This window comes from Brassica napus, chromosome A9 (genome assembly GCF_020379485.1).
Source record: "Brassica napus cultivar Da-Ae chromosome A9, Da-Ae, whole genome shotgun sequence".
In the NCBI taxonomy this organism is placed as follows: domain Eukaryota; kingdom Viridiplantae; phylum Streptophyta; class Magnoliopsida; order Brassicales; family Brassicaceae; genus Brassica; species Brassica napus.
This window is the reverse complement of record NC_063442.1, coordinates 11,829,775-11,851,056: the sequence shown is the minus strand read 5'-3', so window position 1 is coordinate 11,851,056 and position 21,282 is coordinate 11,829,775. Positions and strand designations below refer to the sequence as shown.

The following is a 21,282-nucleotide window of genomic DNA, read 5'->3' as shown; positions in this document are numbered from 1 at the left end:
AGATAGATTAGATAAGGACATACTTGTTTGGTTAATCCTTTTTAAGTATAATAGGAAGAACATAAAAATGATAGTTAGTTATTTGTATCCCGAACTGTTTTGTAACATTTTTAATTTACCTAAATGTAATAAGTAAACTATCATAAGAAAAATAATTACAAAATAGTGGTATTTTCTTTTAAACAAAAAACTGTTTCTCAAAAGCGTGAACGGCAGGATTCGAACCTGCGCGGGCAAAGCCCACATGATTTCTAGTCATGCCCGATAACCACTCCGGCGCGTCCACTTTAATAATTAACTGAAACATTGTTCCATTGTAGATTAATCTACATGACACTCTCAATCATTATTGTTGATTTTTTTCGGGAGAAGTAGATGATTGTATTTAAAGGATATTCTAAAATATTACCAACAGAAGAATGTATCAATAGTCCAAAAATTTATTATCTAAACATCCAAACTCTACATATTTCGAAACATTAATATTGTTTTGCTAGATATTGTTTTTATTCCAGTTGAATACAAATTAAAAACAATTTCTATCTCCAACTTAAGTAAAATGATAGAAATAATATTTAGGATAGCATGATTGATTATATTAATAAAAATTAAAAGACAAGTTCATGCAAGAAAATGGCAGAGAACTTCCACTACCATTAAGACAACATTAAAAACTGATTGGCACATGCGACAATCTTCCAAATTGAATTTTAATTACCTTTTACATATTCATTTTGTGTTATAGTTTTCGTGTCTGAATATAGATAATAGGCTAACTCTTAGAAATTACCTTTTAATGTTCACTTTAGCAGATTCAATATTGAAAAAAATAAGAGACCTACAAGATGATATTTAGCTGCATAACGTTCAATTTTTGGCATAATTACACATTTCAGTTTTCTGACACATAACGTCAAAATCAAAATGAAAACGCCTTGACTAAAACATTTCCGACCTACCGGATTCGAACCAGTGACCTAAGGATATTCTGCAACTACTACAGTCCTCCGCTCTACCAACTGAGCTAAGGTCGGATGTATACAACATTTCATACATGTCTACATTATACATATAGATTATTGATACACAATAATGTACATACTGTTTGCTCATTTAAATAGTTATATAGTTTATGCCAAAAAAAAAATGAAGCCATAATATAATACATATTGCCCAGTCCATTGTAGCAGTAGCAAACAATTAGAAGAAACTAATTCACAAAATCTTGCGGGGACAATTTAAACTGGTGGTTCAATAGTCCTCGATTTTTATCTGACACTCGATAATCATTTTTCTATAAAGAAGCTTTTTATTTCTTCAATTTTTATATAAACATAGACAATGTAACTTATACTATGTTCATTCAAAATTGTTGATCTTGGAGAAAAACATTGCTAAATCAATAAAGTTCGACAAATTTTCCTTAACTAAAAACAGGGATTAAAACCACAGATTAAAAATTTTCTATTTTTTTATAAACATTGTTTAATTTTAAAAGAAAATTGTAATTATATTTAAGTCAGTCCACCCTATTTTCTGAAACAAACCTAATTTTTTTATATAGTCCTATTACGGAATATACATTATAAGACATGTACATATGCGTCATATTATTAAAATACTCTGAAAAAATAAAATTAACTATAAAAGCAAAACAGTTGCGACCTAAGGAATTTCTGCTAAAAATACAGCCCCCAGCTCTACCGACTGAGCTAAAGTCGGGATTGCAATAAGATAGATTAGATAAGGACATGCTTGTTTGGTTAATCCTTTTTAAGTATAATAGGAAGAACATAAAAATGATAGTTAGTTATTTGTATCTCGAACTGTTTTGTAACATTTTTAATTTACCTAAATGTAATAAGTAAACTATCATAAGAAAAATAATTACAAAATAGTGGTATTTTCTTTAAAAAAAAACAGTTTCTCAAAAGCGTGAACGGCAGGATTCGAACCTGCGCGGGCAAAGCCCACATGATTTCTAGTCATGCCCGATAACCACTCCAGCGCGTCCACTTTAAAAATTAACTGAAACATTGTTCCATTGTAGATTAATCTACATGACACTCTCAAAACTGATTGGCACATGCGACAATCTTCCAAATTAAATTTTATTTACATTTTAAATATTCATTTTGTGTTATAGTTTTCGTGTTTGAATATAGATAATAGGCTTACTCTTAGAAATTACTTTTTAATGTTCAGTTTAGCAGATTCAGTATTGAGAAAAAATAAGACACCTAAAAGATGATATTTAGCTGCATAACGTACAATTTTTGGCATAATTACACAATTCAGTTTTCTGACACATAACGTCAAAATCAAAATGGAAAAGTCTTGACTAAAACATTTCCGACCTACCGGATTCGAACCAGTGACCTAAGGATATTCTGCAACTACTACAGTCCTCCGCTCTACCAACTGAGCTAAGGTCGGATGTATACAACATTTCATACATGTCTACATTCTACATATAGATTATTGATACACAATTATGTACATATTGTTTGCTCATTTAAATAGTTATATAGTTTATGCATAAGAAAATAAAAAAACAAGCCATAATATAATACATATTTCCCAGTCCATTGTAGCAGTAGCAAACAATTAGAAGAAACTAATTCACAAAATATTGCGGGGACAATTTAAACTGGTGGTTCAATAGTCCTCGATTTTTATCTGATACTCGATAATCATTTTTCTATAAAGAAGCTTTTTATTTCTTCAATTTTTATATAAACATAGACAATGTAACTTATACTAAGTTCATTCAAAATTTTTGATCTTGGAGAAAAATATTGGTAAATCAAGAAAGTTCGATAAATTTTCCTTAACTAAAAAAAGGGATTAAAACTACAGATTAAAAATCTTTCTAATTTTTTTATAGACATTTTTTAATTTTAAAAGAAAATTGTAATTATATTTAAGTCAGTCCACCTAATTTTCTGAAACAAACCTAATTTTCTTATATAGTCCTATTACGGAAGATACATTATAAGACATGTACATATGCGTAATATTATTAAAATACTCTGAAAAAAATAAAATTAACTATAAAAGCAAAACAGTTGCAACCTAAGGAATTTCTGCTAAAAATACAGCCCCCCAGCTCTACCGATTGAGCTAAAGTCGGGATTGTAATAAGATAGATTAGATAAGGACTTGCTTGTTTGGTTAATCCTTTTTGAGTATAATAGGAAGAACATAAAAATGATAGTTAGTTATTTGTATCTCGAACTGTTTTGTAACATTTTTAATTTACCTAAATGTAATAAGTAAACTATCATAAGAAAAATAATTACAAAATAGTGGTATTTTCTTTTAAAAAAAAATGTTTCTCAAAAGCGTGAATGGCAAGATTCGAACCTGCGCGGGAAAGCCCACATGATTTCTAGTCATGCCGGACGTCCACTTTAATAATTAACTGAAACATTGTTCCATCTATATTATTAAAACTCAAGTACAAAATTGGAATGTTTGGAAATATGGATTGTAGTCTTTTAAAAACAAAATTTGTTTGGAAACAAGGATAGTAGTATTATAAAAAAAAAGTAATGGGCTTATGTTTTTAATAAAAATTGAAAGCCTATCATATTATAAGAAACTATCTATCTGGACCAGTTTTAAAATATACGAAAATGGATCAATCTAATTGCCTAAAATTTTTTTTTTCTAAACTAACCATAAAACAAAATTTAAACTTTATATACATATTTTAAATCAAAATAATAATTCAAAGTTGATTTATATCAAAAATTGATTCAAAAATATACATATATTCAAAAATGGATTTTTACTAAACTATTTTTCAATAACCATTATAAAAAATATTGTCAATATATATAAGAAAAATACAATACAAAGCCCAATTTGAAATACCAACTCAAATTATGGTTTTTATATTTCATATTAAGTTTTAAGAATATAATATATGTAATTATTTATATGATGGTACGTATAAAATACTATTAATTATATGATTACTTATATGATGATACGTATAAAATATGATTAATTATATGATGACAATATACAATATATAATAATGACTAGAGATGAGCTTTCGGGTACCCATACGGGTTTGGTTCTGATCGGTTTGCGTTTTCGTTTTTCGGGGTCAAAGATTTCAGTCCTATTAGGATGTTTCTAAATTTTGGTTTGAGCTCGATTCGGATCTTTGCGGGTTTGGTTCGGGTTTGGATAACCCATTTAAATTATTTTTAAAGTTTTGAATCATTATATTTAAATTCTCAAAATCTATAAATAAAATAATATATTACCTATAAATTTGAATAACATATGTCAGAATACCTAAGCATAACATATCAATTGGCTTGATTTAAATTTTGGATACGGAATCTATAATTATTTTAAGTATTTTTCGTGATTTGAGTATGTTTTAACTATTTCAGATATTTACTTTTGACTATCTATATATATTATCAAGTATTTAAACCAAATTTAAAGTATCATTCTTGATGTTTTATATACGTTAAATCTAAAAATAATTAATATATATAAGTATATAAATTTATTTTTAGATAAATTCGGGTACCCGAATACATTGGTTCAGATCAGATTATGTTCTCTAAATAACAAAATTTGAATAATTCAAATATTTAATCAATTTATGTTCGGGTTTGGTACTATATTTTTGGATCGGCATCGGTTCTGTTCCTCGGATTCATTTTGCCAAACCCTAATAGTTACATTAAAAACAAATATAAACATATTTTCCTCAAATATACACCCGCGCGCCTGCGCGGATCAAAGTCTAGTTGTAGATTAATCTACATGACACTCTCAATCATTATTATTGATTTTTTCGGGAGAAGTAGATGATTGTATTTAAAGGATATTCTAAAATTTTACCAACAGAAGAATGTATCAATAGTCCAAAATTTTATTATTTAAACATCCAAACTCTACATATTTTAAAACATTAATATTTTTTGCTAGAAATAATACATATTTCTATCTCCAACTTAAGTAAAATGATAGAAATAATATTTAGGATAGCATGATTTATTATATTAATAAAAATTAAAAGACAAGTTCATGCAAGAAAATGGCGGAGAACTTCCACTTAAGACAACATTAAAAACTGATTGGCACATGCGACAATCTTCCAAATTGAATTTTATTTACATTTTGCATATTCAGTTTGTATTATAGTTTTAGTGTTTCAATATAGATAATAGACTAACCTTAGAAATTACTTTTTAATGTTCACATTAGCACATTCAGTATTGAAAAAAAATAAGACACCAAAAAGATGATATTTAGCTGCATAACGTACAATTTTTGGCATAATTACACAATTCAGTTTTCTGACACATAACGTCAAAATCAAAATGAAAAAGTCTTGACTAAAACATTTCCGACCTACCGGATTCGAACCAGTGACCTAAGGATATTTTGTAACTACTACAGTCCTCCGCTCTACCAACTGAGCTAAGATCGGATGTATACAACATTTCATACATGTCTACATTCTACATATAGATTATTGATACAAAATAATGTACATATTAATAATTAACTGAAACATGGTTCTATTGTAGATTAATCTACATAACACTCTCAATTATTATTGTTGATTTTTTGGGAGAAGTACACAATTGTAATTAAAGGATTTTTTAAATTGACCAACAAAAGAATGTATCAATATTACAAAAATTTATTATCTAAACCTCCAAACTCTACATATTTCCAAACATTAATATTTTTTAATATATGTTTTTTTATTCCAGTTAAATACAAATTAAAAACAATTACTATCTCCAACTTAAGTAAAATGGTAGAAATAATATTTAGGATAGCATGATTGATTATGTTAATTAAAATGAAAAGATAAGTTCATGCAAGAAAATGGCAGAGAACTTCCACTACCCTTAAGATAACATTAAAAACTTATTGGCACATGCAACAATCTTCCAAATTGAATTTTATTTACATTTTACATATTCATTTTGTACTATAATTTTCGTGTCTGAATTTAGATAATAGGCTAACTCTTAGAAATTTCTTTTTAATGTTCAGTTTAGCACATTCATTATTGGAAAAAAATTACACCAGAAATAAGAAATTTAGCTGCATAACGTTCAATTTATGGTATAATTACACAATTCAGTTTTCTGACAAATAATGTCAAAATCAAAATGAAAAATTCTTGACTAAAACATTTCCGACCTACCGGATTCGAACCAGTGACCTAAGGATATTCTGCAACTACTACAGTCCTCCGCTCTACCAACTGAGCTAAGGTCGGATGTATAAAACATTTCATACATATCTACAGTCAACATATAGATTATTGATACACACTAATGTCCACATTGTTTGCTCATTTAAATAATTATATAGTTTATGCTTAGGAAAATAAAAAAGAAAGCCATAATATAATAAATACTTCCCCGTCCATTGTACCAGTAGCAAACAATTAGATGAACTAATTCACAAAATCTTGCGGGGACTATTTGAACTGGCGGTACAATAGTCCTCGATTTTTATCTGACACTCGAGAATCATTTTTCTAAAGAAGCTTTTTATTTTCTTAGATTTTTATATATACATAGACAATGTAGCTTATACTATGTTCATTCAAAATTGTTGATCTTGGAGAAAAAAATTACTAAATCAAGAAAGTTCGAGAAATTTTCCTTAACTAAAAGAAAAGGATAATAACCACAGGTTATAAATCTTTATAATTTGTTATAAACATTGTTTATTTATAAAAGAAAGTTATAATTATTTTTAAATCAGTTCACCCTATTTTCTGAAACAAACCTAATTTGTTTATAAACTCCTATTACAGTATATACATTATTTGATTGTACATATGTGTAATATTATTAAACTTTTTGAAAATTAACTATAAAAGAAAAATAGTTGTGATCTAAGTAATTTCTGCTTAAAATACAGCCCTCCGCTCTACCAACTGAGCTTAAGTCGGCATTGTAATAAGGTATATTAGATAAGGACATGCTTGTTTGGCTAATACTTTTTCGAGTATAATAGGAAAAACACAAAAACAAATTATTAATTATTTGTGTCTTGAACTGTTTTGTAACATTTCCTAATTTACCTATGTGTAAAAATTAAACTATCATTAGAAAAAAATAACAAAATAGTCATATTTCTAAAATCCCGGTTTCTCAAAAGCGTGAACAGCAGGATTCGAACCTGTACGGGCAAAGCCAACATGATTTCTAGTCATGCCTGATAACCACTCAGGCTAGTCCACTTAATAATTAACTGGATCATTGTTCTATTATAGAGTAAAACATAATACTCTAAATCACTGTTGTTAATTTTTCGGAGAAGTAGACGAGTGTAAAGGATATTTTAAAATTTTACCAACAGAAGAATGTATCAATAGTCCAAAAATTAATCATCTAAACCTCCAAACTCTACATATTTCCAAACATTATTATTTTTTGCTAGATTTTGTTTTTTTATTCCAGTTGATTACAAATTAAAAAAAAAAAATTATGTGTCCAACTTAAGTATAATGATATAAATAATATTTAGGATACGCATGATTGATTATATTATTTTAAATGAAAATATAAGTTCATGCATGAAAATGGCAGAGAACTTCCACTACCCTTAAGAGAACATTGAAAACTGATAGGCACATGCAACAATCTTCCAAATTGAATTTTATTTACCTTTGACATATTCATTTTGTACTAAATGTTTCGTGTTTGAATATAGATAATAGGCTACTCTAAGACATTACTTTTGAATGTTCACTTTAGCACATTCAGTATTGAAAAGTAAGACACCAAAATGATGGAATTGAGCTGCATAATTTATGGTATAATTACAAAATTCAGTTTTCTGAAAAATAATGTCAAAATAAAAATGAAAAAGTCTTGACTAAAACATTTCAAACGTTCCGGATCCGAACGAGTGACCTAAGGATATTCTGCAACGACTACAGTTTCTGCTCTACCAACTGAGATAAGGTTAAATGTATACAACATTTCATACATGTGTACATTCTACATAAAGAATATTGATACACAATAATGTCCATATCGTTTGCTCATTTAAATGGGTGTATAGTTTACGCTTCTTAAAATAATACAGAAAGCCGTAATATAATACATAGTGCCTAGTCCATTGTAGCAGTCGCATACAATTAGAAGAAACTAGTTCACAAAATCTTGCAGGGACTATTTGAACTGGTGGCACAATAGTCCTCGATTTTTATCTGACACTCGATAATCATTTTTCTATAAAGAAGCTTTTTATTTTCTTAAAATTTTATATCTATGTAGACAATGCAGCTTATACTATCTTAATTCAAAAATTTTGATCTTGGTGAAAAAATTACTAAATCAGGAAAGTTCAAGAATGTTTTCTTAACTAAAAGAAAAGGATTATAACCACAGATTAAAAATCTTTCGAATTTGTTATAAACATTTTTTTATTTCAGAAGAAATTTATCTTATTTTTAAATTAGTCCACCCTATTTTCTGAAGCAAACCTAAGTTTTTATATATATTATGGAATATACATTTTAAAATTGTACATATGCGTAAGATTATTAAACTACTTTGAAAAATTAAATTAACTATAAACGCAAAATATATATGTGACCTAGTGGATTTCTGCTAAAAATACAGCCATCCGCTTTACCAACTGAGCTAAAGTTGTAATTGTATTAATGTAGATTAATTAAGGATATGCTTGTTTGGTTAATCCTTTTTTGGGTATAACAGGAAAAACATAAAAAGGTTAAATAATTATTTGTATCCCAAACTTTTTTGTAGCATTTTTTAATTTACCTTAGTGTAATAAGTAAACTATCATAAGAAAAATAATTACAAAATAGTTGTAGTTCAATTTATGGTATAATTACGCAATTTAGTTTTATGACACATAATGTCAAAATCAAAATGAAAAAGTCTAGACTAAAACATTTCCGACATACCGGATTTGAACTAGTGACATAAGGATATTCTGCAACGACTACAGTCCTCCACTCTACCAACTGAGCTAAGGTCGGATGTATACAACATTTCATACATGTGCACATTCTACATATAGATTACTGATACACAATAATGTACATATCTTTTGCTCATTTAAATGGCTATTTAGTATATATATGCTTTAAAAAAAAATTAAACAGAAAGCCATAATATATAACATATTACCCAGTTAATTTTAGCAGTCATATACAATTAGAAGAAACTAGTTCACAAAATCTTGCGGGGACTATTTGAACTGGTGGCACAATAGTCCTCGATTTTGATCTGACACTATAATCATTTTTCTATAATGAAGCTTTTTATTTTCTTGAATTTGTATATATACGTAGACAATGGAGCTTATAATATGGTCATTAAAAATTGTTGATCCTGGTGAAAAAAATTACTAAATCAAGAAAGTTCGAAAAAATTTCATTAACTAAAAGATAAGGATTATAACCACATGTTATCAATCTTTCTAATTTGTTCTAACATTGTTTAATTTTCAAAGAAATTTCTAGTTATTTTTTTAAATTAGTCCACCCTATTTTCTGAAAAAAAACCTAATTTTTTGTATATACTCTTATTACGGAATATATATTTTAAGATATGTACATATGCGTCATATTATTTAACTTCTCTGAAAACATAAAATTAACTATAAAGCAAAATAGTTGTCACCTAAAGAATTTCTGCTAAAATAGAGCCCTCCGCTCTACCGACTGAACTAAAGTCGGCATTATAATAAGGTCAATTAGTTAAGGATATTCTTGTTTGGTTCATCTTTTTGAGTATAATAGGAAGAACATAAAAAGGTTTGTTAATTATTTGTATCTCGAACTGTTTTGTAACATTTTTTTAATTACCTAATAGTACTAAGTAAACTATCATTAGAAAAATAATTACACAATAGTGGTATTTTCTTTACAAAAATCTAAAAAGTGTGAACGGCAGGATTCAAACCTGCGCGGGCAAAGCCCACATGATTTCTAGTCATGCCCGATAACCACTCCGGCATGTCCACTTTAATTATTAACTCAAACATTGTTCTATTATAGATTAATCTACGTAATACTCTCTATCATTATTGTTAACTTTTTTGGGAGAAGTAGACGAGTTTGAAGGATATTTTAAAATTTTACCAACATGAATGTATCAATTGTCCAAATATTTATCATCTAAACCTCCAAACTCTACATATTTCCAAACATTATTATTTTTTGCTGGATATTGTTTTTTATTCCAATTGAGTAAAAATTAAAAACAATTTATGTCCAAGTTAAGTAAAATGGTAGAAATAATATTTAGGATAGCATGACTGATTATATTAGTTAAAATGAAAAGATAAGTTCATGCAAGAAAATGGCAGAAAATTTTCACTACCCTTAAGAGAACACTGAAAACTGATAGGCACATGCAGCAATCTTCAAATTGAATTTTATTTACATTTTACATATTCCTTTTGTACTATACTTTTCGTGTTTTAATATAGATAATATGCTAACTCTAAGAAATTCACCACGATACATATATATATACTTTTCTTGAATTAGTATATATATGTAGACAATGTAGCTTATACTATGGTCATTCAAAATTGTTGATCGTGGTGAAAAAGATACTATATCAAGAAAGTTCGAAAAATATTCCTGAACTAAAAAAAGGGATTATACCCATAGGTTATAAATCTTTCTAATACTCACTAAGCTCAGTGTTACTTTGCCACATACACAGTAGTATATTGTGATAACATGGGGGCGACGTATCTCTGTAATAAGCCGAATAAAGCATCTTGTTTTGGATTATCACTTCGTCCTGCGACAATGTAAACTTGGGTACTTTATGAATATCTCATGTATCTACTCACGAGCAGCTCGCCGACGCATTCACTAAGCCATTGTCCTGACCTCGTTTTTTGGAGCTATCAGGCAAGATTGGAGTATGTCAACTCCCTCCATCTTAAGCTTTCCATTCTATACAAAACACTCAAAACGCGCAAATACAAACTCCCAGAACTTACAAATACGACACTTATATCGGATGTCCGTGGGTCGCCCACTGCATATCACTGGTGAGGCAGGATTGGTTGAGCAATGGAAAGAATTTATCTGTGTAATGTTCTCTTACTGTGGGAAATGATCAATTGACTCCCTGTCGCATTTCAAGATAAATATCTTCCCTTATTAGTTTGCAGCGTTGGCACGCGACTATTTACGAGTTGTGGAAAGAGCAGAACCATCGTTATCTCTTTGTGGTTTACATCTTCCCTCCTTTCCATTTTCTCTTGTATATCTGTATGTTCTAAACTTTGATCTTCAATATGAAAGCCTTATTTAAAAAAAAAAGAGAAAAAAAAAGAACGACCTGGACAGCCACTGCATGTTTCTCGCTTGTTATGCATTTCAGATTTCTATCCACTCTGTTTGGAAGGAAAGAAATCGTCGTAATCACGGTGAACCTCCTTTACCTGCCACCTCTCTGCTCAAGTTCATCGACAAGAACGTCCAGGCTTCTTCGACTTTGGTTCAGTGCCATAGATGATTGTAAGTTTTTTAAAACAACCAGTAGTTGCACTTGATGGAAAACAGAGCTTTTGATGAATACAATTTAACATTCATTCAAAAAAAAAAAAAACAAACACATTTGTATTCTGTTGCAAAACTTTTTAAGTGTATTCCAATACTAAATCGTGAGCTAATTCATTCAGCCTATGATGAGATTAGTCCAAGTTTAAGTTGAGTTATTTAAGCTAATAAATCAGCTCAGCTGAATCATAAAGTACTTGAATTCATAATGAGCTAAGCTGAACCCCGTAGCTCATTTTGAACGCCCTAAAGAAATAGGAACAAAATCCAAATAAGAAGCACTAAAAGACAAAGTAGTGTTTAGGAATAGATAGCTAAACTCTGTGTACTGCAAAATAAACATGTACAAAATCTGAGATAAAGTCAGAAACTGATGGTTTAAGGGAGTGAAGCTTGAGGGGGTTTGGGTTGGTCGTATGCAGCAATGTTTTGGGGTTCACATTCAGGGCTCAGGAGACGGACAAGTGTTGCCGTAGATGCACTCATGGACACAGCTCCACACCCAGCCCATCGTAGACTTCTTGGCACTGTAACCCTCGGACCTGCACATTCCACATAAAGCAACAGTCATGAAATGGAGGGGTCAACATTTTCTTCTCTTACCATTGTATCTTAGGTCTTTGTCACTCAACTATCCAATCATTTGAATCATAAATTCCCCAAAAAAACAAAAACTATCCCCAAGAATCCAGAGAAAAATTGATACCATAGTGAAGTCTGCAGAGAACCCAGAAACCAAGAGCTCCGCCAACAGTGAAAATAGCAGCAGTTTGTCTCATGAGCCTTGAACATGGCTTTGCATCTGATCTCATTAGATCTCCTTCTGACCATCCTAACTTCTGCCTCAACGCCATTTATCTCTGTAACAACAACAAAAAAAACCCATCAAACCTTGGTTTTCTGACAAAGATGTACACTGAGACATTTCATCGAACAGTATAAGGATGACTTCAGAACAGAACAGATTTAATCTAAGCCTGCCAGAACAGAAGATCGGATTCTTGATTCCACTAAACCAGGGAGCTACAGGACGATTGTATTCCCGCACAATGAAATCGTCAAAGTTGATTAATTAAGCATAATCGCCGCAATGGATAAGAAGGAAGATTTAGAAGGAGAAAAGTGAGAACAGAGGAGCTCACCGGAGATGAACAGATGTGGAGTAGCTTATGGCCGGCAGAGGTTCGTAGCAAATAGGCAAATACAGATTATGAGGGACTTCTGAGAGGGGAGACATACATCGTGTCTTCTTTTATATCAAATAAAAGACATCATGTCTTTCTCATTTTACATCAACTTTACAAGTACGCCCAAATTTGTTTTTACAATAATGATATTAATTCATTATAAAAATAAAATAAAATATTAATTCTAATTAACACTTTTTCAATCTAAAATGGTTTTTAGTAATTAAAACCATAATCGCCAAAAAACTTTCAACTAAAAATCTTGTGAAATAAACTTTCAACTTTAATTTCGTTAACATATGTTACCTTATATGTAAAAAACCTCTATCATAATGACATAAGTTAACGGTTTATAAGTTGATGGTTTATAATTGAAGCCTTTTATCATTAAAAATCACTAAATATTTTAAAAGTTTTACTATCATTTATATATTGTTTTATATTGATATAAGTCTTTAAAACTAATTTATAAACTTTAACACATTATTTTATAACTAATTTATAAATCTTCATAAATATTTTAACACTTTTAGATAGAATCTATATATATAAAAATATGTTTGCTTCACTCCTGTGCATCCACGTCAGCGCCAGATTAGAAAGTCGAGGTTTGTAGTGATGCCACGTGTCCAGAGAGAAGAAACGCAGAGTTTCATTAACATCATCTTATTGGGCTTCGTTATTTTACATGTTATTGGACTGTGATAAAGAAAACGTAACTGGCCGGATAAGTCTGAGTTTTGCTAACTCTAATACGACAGCAGTGAAGAACGGAGGCGCATCCTAACGCCGTTGGTAACTGTTCAATCCTGCTGCTTCCTCTAGACCCATGATTATGCCTGGGAACGGGTCGGATCCGCCCCGCTCAACCGCCCCGCCGCAGGTTAAACTCATTTTTTCACTTGAAAATTATATCCGCAAGACCCGCATGACCGGATTTCGATAACCACACCCGCTCCGCATCAAACAAGCGGGTCTAGCGGGTTATCCGCAAAAAAGTTCAAAAAGCCAAAAGAAAAAAAAAGAATACTTGCTTTCGATCTACGCAGAGTCAAGATTTGATAGGGATGAGTTTACGGTTTCTGATTTGCAGAGAGTCAAAGGGTTGCTTTGGCGTTTGAAAGAGATGAGTTTAGTTGAGAGAATTAGTTTACGGCGTGAAAAGAAATGTTTGTGTAAAGAAATTTAGGTTTTATGTGGATCCTATGAAAGATGACAAACACGTTTAGTTAAAGTCATTAAAACAACACACATTCACAAGAGTCAACACAGAAACAACACACACTCTAATAGGTATAACATCAAATCAGCAAACGCTTTACATCTCTATCACTCCTAAACGACACAGTATCACTTTTTTTTTTTTTAACGCTGATTTATTATGATCTTACAATTATGATATAAGAAATATTACATAGACGATTCGACAACCGACAATACTACCTGCCTTATGAAGACCTACGCCTAACTGCATCACATGAGCCGTCCTATGAAGATCCACGCCTGGCCAGATTTACTTGCACCATGTTGAAGATCCCTTGCAAGCCTTTCCTCTATAGTCTGCATAATTGTTTAATAAACCGCTCTCTCCGAGACTTGAAACCTGGATTTCCTGTAATCTGCAATAAATTGCATAGTATGGGATTTGAACCCCAGACCTGGGTGTAGAAGCCTTTAAACCTTAACCAATAGGCTACGGTGCTTCCACATAATCAATTAAACACCATAACTAAATAATAATAATTTTTGTTTATTCTACTCATCACCTTATATATAATTTCTCATAACAAAAAAAATGAATATTAAAAATATTAAAATGCGTAATTGAACAAAGAATAATTTGAATTGATTTTATAATTGTTTGGCTACTTATATTTTTTATAATAGATTATAATATTTATAAATAAAATAAACATACTAAATATACAATTAACATTTAAATTTAAACAAAAAATCCCAGGCGTAGCCCGGACCGACCCTAGTATAACATATATTAACGGAATTAAAGTTAAAGGTTTATTTCATAGGATTTTGGTTGATAGTTTTTTGTGATTTATCTTTAGTCAATGAGTTTAATTACTAAAACACGGTTTTTTTAATGACTAAAAAAGTGTCTCTACTTACCTCCAAAGTCAACTAAAAACGAATGTGTCATTGTCACTTTCACTGGAGAAAATAAATATTTACACGTATAAACGAGATAATGGAGGAGAAAGAAAATCTCTTCCACTCACAAAAAGTACAGACCTTCTTGATCTTCACCCCCAATCGACTTAGGTTTGTTGCTCCATCATTAACTAAATTTCTCTCTCTAAAGTTTTGGTGTTTCCACCTTTATACAGATGAGTTTGTTAAACATGTGTTTTAACTTTTAACCATTTGATTCTTTTTTTCTTTTTTTTTGTTTTGTGTAGATTACTTCTTCCTGGAAAATAATCGAGTTTAACAGTCAGTGAACAATCAAGTGGGTTTAACGTTAGTAAGAGTAAGAATTGACTATTAACTTGCTTCAGTAACTGATTAACTTTACTTACGTTAATTTATCACTGGAATCCCAAAAAAAAAACTAGAATTATTTTCCTCTGTTTGAGATTTAATTAAAAAAAAAAAGCTTTAATGTTTTATCTTTACTTTTATGACGATACATGCGACAGGACATGATGCTTATCCGTCAAGCCATCTGTTTCTGTCTCTTAGCAACCTTTCTACATCCCACCAGGGGCGGTCCTGGGCACAGCGGACTGAAACACCGGCTTAGGGCCCCCAAATTTTTTTAAAAAATTTACATAAGAAGGGGCCCCTAAATTTGTAAAAAAAATTTTTTTTATAAAACCCTTACTAAATTGTTTTAGGCCCCCAGCATCTCAGGGACGGCCCTGCATCCCACAACCTCCAGTGGTCTGTTCCGTGTCGGTCTGAAGAAAAGACGGCTCGAGCTCGATGATATTAGAACCGGCAGAGTGATCAGAAAGCTGAAACATTCACAAGGAGGACTCGCATGTTACCCTACTCTTGGAGGTGATTCTAGTCAAGAAAATCAGGTTATTCTTAAGAACTACCTAGACGCTCAATACTATGGAGTTATTGGAATCGGTACACCTTCACAAGAATTCGAAGTTATATTCGATACCGGAAGTTCCAACCTCTGGGTTCCATCTATACATTGCAAATTTCTAGACGTGAGTTATACAAAATCTAGAATTTGTTTTGAACCGTCTCTTTTTGTCTTATCTTGTCTAGTATTTGTATGTTGTGCTCTTCAGTTGGCTTGCTGGGTCCATCACAAGTACAAGTCTAGCAAATCCAAAACATACACAAAGAACGGTACTTACGTTTGTCTATAGTCGTGTGTTAATAAATAAACCAATCTGTTGGTATCATTGAATCACAGTTTGAGTACAGGAAAGCCGTGTACTATAACATATGGTTCGGGATCCATCTCTGGATTCTTTAGTCAAGACAATGTGGAAGTTGGTGGTCTTGTAGTTAAAGATCAGGTCTGGATTATTTGTCTTTCCTCTCCTAAAACAAATTTGGTTTGCAGTGTAATCACACTAAAAACTTTCTTATAATATTAGGAGTTTATCGAAGCTACACATGAAGGGAGTCTCTCTTTTCTCCTAGCAAAGTTCGATGGACTATTCGGGTTAGGGTTTCAGGAGATTTCAGAGGGAAATGCTGTGCCAGTTTGGGACAACATGGTGGGTCAAGAACTAGTGAAGGAGAAAGTTTTCTCATTCTGGCTAAACCGTGATGCGGATGCTGAAACAGGAGGTGAGATTGTGTTTGGTGGTGTTGATCCTGCGCACTTTAAAGGCAACCACACTTATGTCCCTGTCACTAGAAAAGGCTATTGGCAGGTGAGAAGACGTTACTTGGTCCCATATATACTCTCTTGATGATTTTTGGCTTAAGTTTTTTTTTACTCTTCTTTCAGTTTAACATGGGAGATATCTTTGTCGGAGATAACTCAACTGGTAAATAATACTTATGGTCTGAATGTTTGGCATATGTGGGTCACGAAATCCAAAACTTTTATTCTGTAGGTTTCTGCGAGCAAGGATGTGATGCAATCATGGACTCAGGAACTTCATTACTAGCTGGACCAACTGTAAAAAAAAAACATATCCTTTAACCTTTTCAGGTCTTGCAATTCTAAAAAAGAAATGTTTCTAGTTAATATTGATTATTGATACTTTCGTTTTAGACGGTAATCACGCAAATCAACCATGGCATTGGTGCTACGGGAGTTGTTAGTGCGGAGTGTAAAATAGTAGTTTCTCAATATGGAGAGATGATATGGGATCTGTTAGTCTCAAAGGTAAAAACACTTTGTAAGTTTTTGCCATCATATATTACATTCTTGTAAATCAGGAAAGATCTTGATGTTAACGTGCAGGTACTACCTAGTCTTGTGTGTAAAGAGATCGGTCTCTGTGTTTTTGGAAAACAGTATGTAAACTATCTCTTCAAAGCAGCAAAACCATATAAAACAATATCAGCATAAACTTGGATCTTGATGAGTGCAGGACGGGAGTCAAATCGGTGGTTGAGCAAGAAGGATCATCAGTTTTATGTAAGGTCTGTGAGATGGCTGTTGTCTGGGTTGAAACACGACTGAAACAGAAAGAAACCAAAGAGAAAGTGTTTGAAGACCTGAACAAGCTTTGTGAGAGCTTTCCTAGTCCCGCAGGAGAGTCAATCATCGACTGCAACAACATCCAAAACATGCCAAATGTTACATTCACAATTGGAGGCAACCCCTTCTCTCTCACCCCTCAACAGGTTTTTAAAAAAAAACTTCTAATAATACTTTTACCTGAAAATGTTCTGTTTTCATACATTTGTTTGCTGTTGTTATATGGTTTAGTACATTCTCAAAACTGGAGTAGGCTATGCTGAGACGTGCATAAGTGGGTTTTCAGCTTACGATTTGCCTCCACCGACTGGTCCTCTTTGGTAAGCCGAGTTTAACTTTTTTACAGAGTTTATTTTCATATTTATTTAAAGGTTTTGAGGTCAAGGGTGGTCTATGCAGGATTCTTGGGGATGTCTTTATGGGAGCTTACCACACGGTATTCGATTCAGGCAATCTTCAAATTGGTATTGCAAAAAACGCATAAGTTTATGTACACCAGTTTATCTACGTAAGTTCGTTGTGTTTTATTAATGACTCATGTACCATACTACCATTTACTCCATGTATTGTCTCTACTAGAACTTCAAACATATTCTAGATTCTACTGTATCACTCTTTAGATGTAAGAGCATCATTATCCAGGATTTTTTTAGGTTGAGGTTTTTAGGAAAATATAAGAAACTGTTTTTTGATTTTTAATTAAAAAGTTCGTACTTTAAAAAACAGTTTCTTATATTTCCCCATCCTAAGAAATCCTAGATAATGAAGTTCTAATATTGATACAAGTAACGATTTAGCATTTGACCATCTTCAATCTTTCAAGGTCCCTACACATTTGATTATGGTTCAAGCCTGATCACGCAAACAAAAGGAGAAGTAGAATCTCAATTACTTATCTAATATAGCGACAAAAAGATTGTTAAATAACGGAGAGACTAGAGATTACAACTGAGTCCATAACACAACATTAAAAGAAAAACTTGAGATACGTTGTTCAAAAGAAACTAAAAGAAAAAAAATATAGATTTAGTGTTTTTGTTTGGTTGTTCTATTTGGTAAGAACCCATATGGCATATACCACTCCAGGTACAAAACCGAAGAACGTTAGGAGCAAAGAGAGCCAAAACTCCAACTGCAAACAAAATACGCAAAAGATGAAGAGAAAAAGAGATTCAAATCTTACTTCACGATTGTTGTTTAAATACTACGTTATTATATATATATATTTATCATAAGCACATTACCCCGCAACCAAATTTGAGGAATACGCCAACAGGAGGTATGAAAATTGCACAAAGAATTTCAATGAAACTGCCCATTCTTCTTCTGTAATTTTTGTTTTTGTATATTTTTGTGCTGCTTACGTTGTTGTTGGTTAATAAACAAGAATGTAGGAAATATACTGAATCCGTTTAATAAGGGAAAAACTGAATTTGATTGTATAACGTCCTCTGTTTATTCCTGAAAAGAAGGAGCTCCGATTCAAATTCCAATAACTACCCTACAACTCCCTTTGCATTTTCGACACGACTACCCGTTGCTCACCGGTTCAAGAAATGAGATGACCAAACAAAAAGTTAAATAATGGATTACTAGATTTTGACCTGCGCGGATTTGTTTTTTATTTATTGATCGAAAACTGATTTACAAACTACTATTATTTTTGTTTTGAACCATAGCAATTGAGTTTTTATGTTTTTATCATTTGTTTTTTTTTCTTTAAAATAACATTTATTCGAAATATAATAGTTATTCTATTATAATGTTTTGAGTTTTAAGAATTGTTTTCATATCCGGCCTAGATTCGTGGTTGAACCTATACATCCGATACATTGTACATAATGCAGTTCAAATTTAATGAAAAAATCGTTAATTAAAATTCCAATAGAACCTGGTAAAAATCCAAAAAACTCACTATTAACCCGCAATATGATACTATTGATTCGATAAAAATACAAATATCTGATAGTATTTTTTTACTCATATATTTTTAATTTAACATAAATTTGTAATTCTTTAGAATATTATGAAATTTTATTATGTTATCCAGATAAAGATGATAATATAAAAAAATCTTATTGATATGACAATATTAGTTTATTTTTGTTATTAATAACCTTTTATAAGTTTGTATTTTTATTTTAGATTAAAAAATTTATTTTAAGATCATTTTTAAAATATTTTGAAACACTCGTAATTGCCATATCAATACTATGTACAAAATCATATAAACACGGAAAAAGATATTCAAATATGTATATGATATATGGTGTAGGATATAGGGTTTTGGGTTGTACTGAAAATCTGCATAATATTCGAATTATCTATTTTCAATATTGATACATAGATTTATGAAAATAATAGTGTTTGTTATTTTATTTATTGTTCATAATATATATATAATTAGAATATTTATATTAAATTTAAAATTAGCATATCATTTATATATATAGACTCATTATTTATAAATCCATTTAGGTATCTGCAGGTCCAAAACCAAAAGACTTAAATGTCATTAATGAATTTTATTAATTTCTTGTAATAATACTCTTATTTTTGAGAAAACTGCAATTTTCATTAAGGGTAGAAATGGAGAATGATCATCTTTTAATGGTATTAATAGTTTAAACTTTATTATAATTGAATTTTGTTTACTTTACTATTTTTAGTTTTTGATTGAAAAAATTAAGTTGGAGGTAAAAATAAATTTTGTTTTAGGAGGGTAATGTATTCTGTGAAAACAATCATCCTTCAAAAATTAATTACAATCAAGAACAAAAATTTAAAAGTAAATATACATATAGTTCTTTTTATTGTAAATAAAGTGATCTTAAAATATTCAAATATCTACTCTATTAATTTAGAGTCCTATTTTTTTTATCTACCATAGAAAGTTGTTTTTAATTTTTGGACTTTTTCATTTTTAGTACCACGTTTAATATATTACAAGATGCACAAGTTTGTTACACATTATATATTTACACGCTACTTACATAATGAGACCGGATCACTTAAAGTAAACCAAAACCTTATTTACCATAACCATCGGAAATTAATCTAACAAAACCGATAAGTTATTGACTATTAGAATAATAATATACTAACTCTGATTTGACTCCATGTCACCACAAATAATCGATCATCTTTGCTTATATTCCAATCTACATATACAAGATCATGTTATTATAGAAGAGTAATACAATAACACTGATTTACTATTAGAAAAAAAACATGGTCTTTTCTGCTTATTCTCAGATCAATACCTGCGCACATAAAAAAATCAAAGTGTTTCATATTTGGTTCAGCTTGACCCATACAAAGATTACACCAATTTATAGTTCTTAATATGAAAATAAGTCGCATATAAGCTTCAGTCATCTAATCTATTAAAACTGAAGTACAAATTAAAATTAACCCTAACTTCTCCTTAATATTTACAAAATTATGCCACTCAACTTAACTATAAAAATTATCTGCGAAGCTTTCATTTATTAATGGATCTCCTAAGCCCATTAACAATATAACGATAAAAATTATTATGGACCGTATGATAATTGAACGTGATTGTAAAATCAATCCATATTAAATTTCTTTATATTTTGAAGTAGGAAACACGATCTCTGTTATATTCTTTTAGTATATCACATATTTATATTTTAATAGTGTATATTACAACAATACACGACTCTTAGTCCATATGCACATATTTATATATTTAGGAATTTGGTTGCAAGTACCTTGGTGCATATAGACAACCGGTTCTGTTTTAGTTAGGGCTGTTCAATATGGTAAAACCGAACCGTACCGAACCGAACCGAACCGAAATAGACAATATGGTTTGGTTTTGGTATATACCATATAAACCGAATGGATATAATTTTATAAAA

General features: G+C 30.7%; 3 protein-coding genes and 7 non-coding genes across 10 annotated transcripts; 1 reads left to right on the top strand and 9 right to left on the bottom strand.

Annotated features, from left to right (window-relative positions):
* Positions 1-204: 204 nt before the first annotated feature.
* Positions 205-286, bottom strand: TRNAS-AGA. The gene has a single exon. It is a non-coding gene; the product is annotated as a tRNA-Ser (tRNA).
* Positions 287-949: 663 nt separating this feature from the next.
* TRNAY-GUA lies at positions 950-1,034 on the bottom strand. Its single transcript is given in 2 exon segments — positions 950-985; positions 998-1,034. It is a non-coding gene; the product is annotated as a tRNA-Tyr (tRNA).
* A 900-nt stretch (positions 1,035-1,934) lies between these two features.
* TRNAS-AGA lies at positions 1,935-2,016 on the bottom strand. Its single transcript has one exon. It is a non-coding gene; the product is annotated as a tRNA-Ser (tRNA).
* A 335-nt stretch (positions 2,017-2,351) lies between these two features.
* Positions 2,352-2,436, bottom strand: TRNAY-GUA. The gene is given in 2 exon segments: positions 2,352-2,387; positions 2,400-2,436. It is a non-coding gene; the product is annotated as a tRNA-Tyr (tRNA).
* A 2,943-nt stretch (positions 2,437-5,379) lies between these two features.
* Positions 5,380-5,464, bottom strand: TRNAY-GUA. The gene is given in 2 exon segments: positions 5,380-5,415; positions 5,428-5,464. It is a non-coding gene; the product is annotated as a tRNA-Tyr (tRNA).
* Positions 5,465-6,186: 722 nt separating this feature from the next.
* Positions 6,187-6,271, bottom strand: TRNAY-GUA. Its single transcript is given in 2 exon segments — positions 6,187-6,222; positions 6,235-6,271. It is a non-coding gene; the product is annotated as a tRNA-Tyr (tRNA).
* Positions 6,272-9,926: 3,655 nt separating this feature from the next.
* TRNAS-AGA lies at positions 9,927-10,008 on the bottom strand. The gene has a single exon. It is a non-coding gene; the product is annotated as a tRNA-Ser (tRNA).
* A 1,813-nt stretch (positions 10,009-11,821) lies between these two features.
* LOC106434248 lies at positions 11,822-12,863 on the bottom strand. Its single transcript, XM_013875085.3, has 3 exons — positions 12,712-12,863; positions 12,276-12,429; positions 11,822-12,111 (listed from the first exon to the last, which is right to left on the bottom strand). The coding sequence occupies exons 2-3, from the start codon at positions 12,421-12,423 to the stop codon at positions 11,948-11,950; spliced, it is 312 nt and encodes a 103-aa protein (XP_013730539.2). The 5' UTR covers positions 12,424-12,429; positions 12,712-12,863; the 3' UTR covers positions 11,822-11,947.
* Positions 12,864-14,952: 2,089 nt separating this feature from the next.
* Positions 14,953-18,021, top strand: LOC106434262 (aspartic proteinase oryzasin-1-like). Its single transcript, XM_048739923.1, has 14 exons — positions 14,953-15,033; positions 15,171-15,231; positions 15,411-15,480; positions 15,625-15,935; positions 16,020-16,080; positions 16,159-16,253; positions 16,335-16,616; positions 16,694-16,733; positions 16,803-16,867; positions 16,964-17,077; positions 17,156-17,208; positions 17,286-17,541; positions 17,627-17,715; positions 17,795-18,021. The coding sequence occupies exons 3-14, from the start codon at positions 15,414-15,416 to the stop codon at positions 17,877-17,879; spliced, it is 1,518 nt and encodes a 505-aa protein (XP_048595880.1). The 5' UTR covers positions 14,953-15,033; positions 15,171-15,231; positions 15,411-15,413; the 3' UTR covers positions 17,880-18,021.
* Positions 17,794-21,001, bottom strand: LOC106434254 (UPF0057 membrane protein At1g57550). Its single transcript, XM_013875089.3, has 2 exons — positions 18,640-21,001; positions 17,794-18,527 (listed from the first exon to the last, which is right to left on the bottom strand). Exons 1-2 carry the CDS (start codon positions 18,712-18,714, stop codon positions 18,444-18,446), a joined length of 159 nt encoding a protein of 52 aa, XP_013730543.1. The 5' UTR covers positions 18,715-21,001; the 3' UTR covers positions 17,794-18,443.
* Between the last annotated feature and the right edge of the window lie 281 nt (positions 21,002-21,282).